The sequence below is a fragment of the Merops nubicus genome, unplaced genomic scaffold, assembly GCF_000691845.1.
Source record: "Merops nubicus isolate BGI_N331 unplaced genomic scaffold, ASM69184v1 scaffold54332, whole genome shotgun sequence".
NCBI lineage: Eukaryota > Metazoa > Chordata > Aves > Coraciiformes > Meropidae > Merops > Merops nubicus.
In genome coordinates this window covers 2904-11095 of record NW_008592604.1, presented here as the reverse complement: position 1 = coordinate 11095, position 8192 = coordinate 2904, and the positions used below count along the sequence as shown (strand labels likewise).

General features: G+C 39.3%; 1 protein-coding gene across 1 annotated transcript in view; it reads left to right on the top strand.

Annotated features, from left to right (window-relative positions):
* Window positions 1-111: 111 nt before the first annotated feature.
* LOC103768044 (ankyrin repeat domain-containing protein 32-like) overlaps window positions 112-8192 on the top strand; it is a gene marked incomplete at both ends in the record, with an annotated part of 10650 nt that continues 2569 nt past the window's right edge. The window contains 4 exons of the mRNA XM_008935174.1: window positions 112-225; window positions 384-459; window positions 2742-2985; window positions 5735-5807. Coding sequence (XP_008933422.1) covers window positions 112-225; window positions 384-459; window positions 2742-2985; window positions 5735-5807 — 507 coding nt within the window. The remainder of the gene's footprint in view (window positions 226-383; window positions 460-2741; window positions 2986-5734; window positions 5808-8192) is intronic.

Sequence of the window (8192 nt, the reverse complement as noted above, 5' to 3'; positions counted from 1 at the left end):
GGCGCCTTTTCCTCGTTTTCTCGGAAAACAAGCAGGAAGTACTCGAGCAGCGTGTGGCGATGCCTCTTTTGAACGTTAACGTTTCCTTTTTGTTTGTTTTTCTTTCGACAGATGGCACAGGGAGGCCAAAAACGGATAATCCAAATAACTGGATTTAAAAAAGAAGATAAAAAGGCGCTCTACGAATACCTGTTAAAACTGCCCTGTGACTTTTTAAATTATAAGGTATTGTTCGCTAAAATATCTGATATTTACAGCAGAAGGAAAAAATGGGAGCCATGAAAGAAAGGGCTGGGCAGTGGTTTGGAGTTGTGCATAAGTAGCCAAGAACGTTAAAGTGTTTCCAGTAATAGAATGGTGTTGTTTTGGTTTTGTTTTATTAGCAATACAGAAATTGTACACATCTCATAGCAAAAAAGCTGTCCAAGAGTGAGAAGTTCCTAGCTGCCTGTGCTGCAGGTGAGTAAAAGTTTTGCTCGCAAGTTTCATGAAATCATAATGTAGGACTGGAGAGGGCTCTGACAAGGTTTCTGGTTACCTGTTGTCATTTTGTGAATGAACTGTTGTAGGAACTCTCCTCCTCGATGCATTAACCTTGATTTTCAACATAGTGTGTTCAAGTCCTGACTGACTTCCTTTTGTTTTGGATTTTTTTTCCTGGATTATGTTCCTGTCATTTGTTTTCTTTGATCTGCATCCCTTCCTAAACAAAAAGCTTTGTTGCACATTAGTTAGATCATAAAGCCAAACCCAAATCATATGGGCGCTTAAAAACAGAACACTTGAAAAGAGGACAGAGAGAGTATGGACACCAGCAGTCAGTGTGGATTTTTGGCACCAAATTCACTGCTGTTTATGCAGCAAGAGAAAATTCCAGGTTTCTGGCATTCTGACACAAGGCTGTGGTCTTTGGTCTGACATGTCTTTTACCAAAGGCCTAATGCTGGAATCCTATACATAAGCAGCCTAGGAATGAGAATTCTGTATTTTAAGATTACTTTATATAGACAGATTACCTGCAAGGGTTTTATGATGAGTTTAGAACACCTTGTGGAGTTATAAGATTTCAAGTACTGGTCTGTTAACTGGTTAAACATCATCTTTATTTTCCCTGTGTGATGTTATACCAAACTGTTAAAGCAGTTTATAGGGTGGGTAATCTCAATTTAAGGGATAAGAAATAACTAAGTGTAGATTTGGGTTCTTAGATTTGTGTGGGTTTCTTGATTTTGTATTTGTATTTACGTAGCCTACTAGTGGCATTTTCAGTCTTCTCTGGCTGTTAGAATAGAGGAGTGTGGATTACCTGGATCCACACAGAGGGTTCCCTGTACCAATGTAAAAGTCCAACTGCACTCTTAAAAAAATGAAACAGATAAAAGTTTCCATGGGGAAACAATATTAAAATGCAGATGGGTTTGTGACAAAACACTTCGTTTTAACTATTGCAAACCTCTAAGTTAGTGTTTTCTTACTTTTTTTGATTTAAAACATCTGGCAATGTTTTCATGAACCAAGTGGAAATGATCTATGTAGTGCCCACATGACAATGCAAAACTGTCTTGTTTCTACACTTGCAAATCTTCCCTGATACCATCTAGTACTTTTTAGTCCTGGAAGAGGTGCTGGTTTTGCATAATCATCGTTCCTGCCCTTGATGGCAGAGAGTGTTCAGTCCTACTGCAGCTCTTCCACACATAGGTGTGAAAGATCCTATTCAGACCCACTGAGAACTCCCCAGAGGTGAACAGGGATGCCAGCGAGGGCTCCAGTCTTCCTGGACTTCCTAGCTGGCAGAAGTTTTGGGATGGAAACTTTGCAAGGGAAGCGATTTTCGCAGCCGGGTTGTGCACAGCATACCTTTTCCAGTCCTAAGTCTGCTGGTCCCTAGGCTGGGTGATGTGGCAGTGCCATCTGTGCTCCCGCACCGAGACGTTTCGCCAGTCAACCCTGCTGTTCTGTGAACCAATTAGGTTCACACCACTCAAGTCAAATTCTCTTGCAGTGTCTTCTGTCGGTAGTGCTTCAATACAGGAGCAGGGTACTAACCACGGCTCTTGACCTGAACCTGCAAGAAGAGAGAGAGAGAGAGAGAAAGGGGAAGATCATTACACACAGTATCAAAAGCATACATGCAGAAGATGAAAGAGGAGAGGCGGAGGAGGTGGAGCCAAGGGATGAGAGAAAAGGGTATGAAAAGAAGAAAGGGGAAAGACAAAGTCTAAAACTATATCCCCCTAATATGGTATTCACTACACTCACAGTGCAAGTGGTGCTAAGAATGTATAAAAGAAACAGCTTACACAGTAAACCCTTAGTTCCTCTTTTTAGTCACTGGTGGTAAAATATTAGTATGTTTTCGTACATTTGTAAGAGTTCCAAGTGATATTAAAAATAAAGGGTTAAACAAAGTTCCTAAGAACAAAATCTGGGAGGCTGAAAAATTCTATTTGCAGATTTTTGAGGAGGTAGACAAGTATTTTATCTATGAAGGGTGAAAAGGTACTTCATCGTTACAGCAAAAATGATAATTTTCAGTGGCATTGTGAGGTTTCTGATTCTAAAGTGTGAAGAGGAGGACTCTTGGAGTAGGAAGAAGTTTTTTAAATGGTACTTATAATTCCAGCTTTTATTTGCACAAGAAAGGTTGAAGTTAATTTTATATTAGTTCTTCAGTTGATTGCCATTTGTCTGCATAAAAAAAAAATTCTTTTGTGGTTGACAGTTCATTTGCTTTTTAGGAAAGTGGATACTAACTAAGGAGTACATAATTAATAGTGCTGAAAGTGGCAGATGGCTTGATGAAACAACCTACGAATGGGGATATGAAATTGAGAAAGACACCCATTATTCACCTCAAATGCAATCTGCACCTAAAAGATGGCGCGAAGAGCTGACACGCTCTGGTGCTCCAGGGGCCTTCCACAGATGGAAAGTTGTCCTCCCTGCTAAGAAAGGTGGCAAAGAAATGGCATGTATTAGAAGGTAGGAGGATTTGTCTTAAAGCTGGGATAATGAACGATGGAATGCTTGCTGTATGGTTGAATGCATTTTTGTTCTTCCACCCCAGCTAATCTGGTCCATAACAACCTCCAGCTCTTCCAATTCTGAATTGTTTTCATTAATATGCTTCCATACTTTTTATGAAAATATACTTTAAATCTTTAACATCCCTGCTTTTCTTGATTTCTTTTAGCATAGTGTTAAAAATAACATGCATGCACATACCTGCATCCTACCTGAACTGCTTACAGGCACTTTCTTCATGAGGCAAGATACGCAGGCTTACTTTATTTTTAATGAGTAATCATATTTTGTGTGGATATCAGATTCAGCTAGTAGCTGGAGCTGGATATGTCATTTCTCTTGAGTGGGTTCATGAGCCAGCTGTGAACTGTATCTTATGGATCTGGACAACAGTGTGGCTGACCTCCTCAGCTGCTGTGTCACATCTGTGTGCCACAGCTTCTTGTGGCTTTTGAAGACTTAACCTGCATTGTAGCAGGTTTCTGATGAGATTCTAATACTGATAGTTGAGAAAGGGAAGGACAAAAGTACAAAGGGAAATAACTAGGGTGCAGAATTCTGTGACTACATTTTTGCTTTTTCCATCCTGTTCCTACATACTTGGATTCTGTGGGTTAAATACTATACTGAGTTGCAAGCAGAGCATGTGGAAGGAATCTTTTTGTCCAGACTGTTTCCTATACACTGATGTAGGGATCCTTTTACTCAGTCAGAAAACACTGACAGGTGGATATTTTTTCTACAGCAACTAGTGTTTTTAGTCATAAAGGCCACTGTAGATTTGGGGAAGGATTGATTTCTATCTAATATTTACAGCACTCCACCTTTCCCCCCCTTATATGCTTTTCCTGCCTTAAGTGCCTACCTGTTGGATGGGCAAGAGTGTGAGACCATAATTTTCTTTTTATGAAAAATACATATATGCAGCATGTCAAGAGACCTAATTTCTTCCACCATGTTTTTTTGTCTGGCATCTTTTCTAGAAGGTAGGAGTAGTTGCAGCAGTACAACTCTTGAAATTGCTGCTGGGGAAACACTTGGGTGTAATTGTGCCCCAAAAACTTGTTAATCTGTTTTCTTTGTATGGTACTAGACAGCACCAAGTGCTGTAAATTACTCCAAAATGAAGAAAAATGTATGTGTGTTATGAAAATACCTTGTTACCGTTCAAAATAGCAGTGTTGAGGTTTTAGTAACCACTTAATTTTTTTGCAAAGCCTGTTTGAAAGACTATCATCATTGTGGGGGACATAATTCAATAAATTACAGCTGCTGTCACCAAATTTGATTTTTGGACAAGTACACAGCTAGAGCTTTCTATCAGATACGTAGGAGGTGTACGTTCCTTTTAATTACGTGTTAAATTGTGAAGACAAGGAAGTCTTGTTAAGTATGCTCTTTCCTTTTCTCAAGGCTACTAAGGGTCCTTTTATCCTTCTAATGAAGGTTGGGCAGTGACATACAACTAGAAGTCCTATTCTCTTGAACTTGCATGCTAGTAGTTTGTAAATGATGATGTAGATTTAGACAGTATTGATATAATGCAGTAAATAACATCTTTCTAATGTTTATTTAGAGTTCTTGAAGCTGGAAAGGCAACCATATGTTCTGCTGAAGATACAGACTGCACTGTAACTCATGTATTCGTCAGTAATAAATTTTTTCTTCTGCAAAGCAAAGAATGTCTCTCTGAAACTAAATACTACCCTTTGCAATATATAGGAGATTACCTCTTTGAGGTGAGTAAGTTAAAAAACCTATTTAAATTGGTTTTTCTTTGTCATTGTTAGCAAGTTATGTCAGGCTTACTGATTACTGTAAATAATGTGGCATTAATGTGGGGAATAGAGCCTGAATGTTTTGTACTTTGATAAAAAGTAGCACAGCTTTCTCATTGTGGGACTGCTTGTCCAAGAGAAGGCTCATGAATGTGTGTGAATCCCTGAAATGAGGGTGCAAGGCAGGCAGAGCCAGGCCTTGTCAGGGGTGTCCTGGGACAGGACGAGAGGCAGTGGGCACAGACTTGAAGCACAGGAGGTTCTAGCAGGTGGGAAACACTTTTTTTTACTGTGGGGGTGTTGGAGTACTGAAACAGGTTGCCCAGAAAGGCTGTGGAGCTTCTGTGCTTGGTGGTACTCCAGAGCCACACAGGCATGGTCCTGGGCAGCTGGCTGCAGGTGGCCCTCCTTGGGCTGGGGCTTGGACCAGGTGATCTCCAGAGATCCTTCCAACTTCAGCCATTCTCTCATTCTGTGACAGAACAATTGTCTTTCCAAAAGCAGTGTTTTGTTTCAGAACAGAAAAAAATACCACCAGGGAAGCATACATTATTTCTTCCCATTCATGCTCTTCCTTGGCTCCTATTTTATGGTGCTGTTACTGGAAAAAATCAGCAGACCTCAGGAAGAAGTTCCAGTGTACATGACTGTCAGCTAAACAGTTGTTCACAAGAAACCAAGGGGAAAAAAAAAATTTGTGTTCTCTTTATTTTGGTAATGATTTTTCAATATGTGTATATATCTGTCTACCTGTGTATAGAACATATCTATTTTTACTGGGTTTGGCAGTATTGTAATGGTACCTTCATGCTTCAGGATCAAGGTAATATCTTGTTCTGCCAACTGACCTCAATTCTACTTTTTTTTTTCCCTAATATTATAGATAGACTATGGCAAAATAGTCTGTAGATTATTTTCTTAAATTTCAGGTTCTTAACTCGAAATGGGTTTGCTAGCTGTCCTCCATGGCTGGGAAGGACTGATGGTTGTAATGTGAATTTGGTAAGGGAATGGTATGCTAGTGGTGTACCAGGCAGAGAAAATTCACTCAGTTTCTGTGCTAAGAGTCTAATAAGTCAGTCACCTATGTTCCCTTTTCAATCAATGCACAGAGCTTAATGCTGCAAGAGTTATAATCTCTGAACATAGTTGTGTGAAACTGCCATCAGAGCATACCTTCAGCTCTCCATTACTTTAGAAAGATCATTCTGTATTTGTATGGAATTGAATTAAATATGTTTAAGCTCAAGAATTCTATAAGCAACCAGCGGCTCTATGAGAATAGATTAATGTGCCAAAAGGGCTTACTAAGAATGTCTCCAATAAATCAGCAGTTTATATACTGTAATAGGCTTCTCCATTTGCAGAGCTCACATCCGTGGAGTCAGAAGGGATGTAATTGTCCATTTCAGAAAGGGACAGAAAATGTTAATGGGTCCTTAAAACTCTCATCACATGATGCTCACACTTGCAAAGACTGGAGTCAGCTTTGTCTCTTCCCATATCAGAAAACCTGTTGCCATTCGTGACAAAACTCCTTTCTCTTCCACTAGTCAGAAATGTTAAATTCCTGAGCATGCAGGCTCTGTATTTTTTGGCTGGTAGAAAAGAATTCTCCAGTCTCCATGTAATAGCTTTCTTCTATTAACTAAATTAACACACGAGGCCACATTGTCACATCCACTAAGATGCTGGGACCTGGATGGACCTTGTTTGAAAAGAAAAGCCCACTCTAAAAGTCATCACTCCAGAGAGACAGGAGTCTTTTGTTCAGATGTACTATTCACTATTTTTTCAAATTCAGAACTTCCTTGCATTTTGACCTGGAGCTACTCAAAGGCCTCAGAGGATTCTTTTAGTCTGGTTGTTCCTTAGACTGTGAGATGATTTCGTCCACTGCCATTTGAAAATACTACTTTTGCAAGCAAGTAGGAGCTAAAGCTGTTTGTCACTAGGAATAATGTAGTATAACTAGGTATAATCTCATCTGGAAATCCTTTGGATTCTTTAGATCAAAGATTATACTTGGCTCTTCCTGTTCCACTGAGCAGTGAAGCTGTTACACAAAGGTGAGGAGAGGGTTGGAAGGCCTTAATGGTTACACCCCAGACAAAACACACATCAAGGAATCTCAGCCTAGTGCTTACTCTCCTAATGAAACTTGCTCAGGGAAACTGTTCTGTATTACACCTTTCAGCTAAGATAGATATTTACACTTAATAGAGGAATGAGTGTCAAGTTTTTATGGCTGCCTCACCTTTTATTGATCTCTATGAGAATAAAGTGTTTCCTGCTATGCACCCTGAATTCCTCCCAGGTGTGATAACAGGTTTCCATCTTAACCAGACCATTAACTTGCACGTATCTTTTTTTCTTAGATTTCATTAAAGTAACTCACCTCAGAGGCCAAGAGAGCATTAGCTTTCTATTTAAATGCATCTAAAGAACTCAGAAACTGCCAAGACTCCAAATCTCTTAAAAGGAAAAGAATAAAACATAGGCAATCAAATCACAGTACTTGTCCAAATGTATTAGGTTTTATCAAGGAACGTTATGGACATGCTCCTTTCTCTCCCTCCCAGAAGTACTTGGCACATAATTCATTAGAACATTCCAACTTTGTAAATTTGTAGTCCTGATATTTGACTTCCTTCTGCCAAAAATAAATACCCCCCTTCTTCCCTTGAACACCTGCATACGTCTAGGTGGAGAGTTCAGCAAAACAATGTTACCTTCTTTTTTCAGTGGAGCTGTAGTGATGTTCAGGCTGTTCATGCTGCAGTTTGGTTTTGGTTTTGAACCAAGTCTTTGCTTTGTCTTTACATTTCATTATCTGTTCTTAGACTCTCAGCCTCGTAACTCGAGGGGTGAAATACTCTCTGGGGTTGTCATTAATGATTTGATCCTGCAAGGGGTCAAATTAATTGGTTCAAGATATTAAAACATCCATGATTTTAGGGAGCTAGTCTCACACTTAAATGGAGACTTTAAAGACTTTGTTGGCTGCATACTAGAATTGGTAAGATTTTGCCAAGATGGTACTATAAATTGTTTTAATACAGGTATTTCTATAAGCATATTGAAAGTCATGTGCAGAATGTGCCACAAAAAGCAAAGTCTAGTTAATGACAGAGTTCAGTAATTCCTGACTCGTCAAAAGAGCTCTTTTAAAGTTAACCAAAAACGTTTAACTCTTTCCTGTTACGTGCAAGAAACCCAATATTTGTTTAGCAGTAGAATTATGCACAGGCCAAGTACTTTTGGCTGTATTTCTACAGTTAAAGGATGATCTCAAAGCAGGGTGAAACATGTGCAGCGTTTGAAACTTCTGTCTTGAAAACTTGCAAGTCATGAACAGTTTATACTTTCACTACTGTGGTTCTTTCC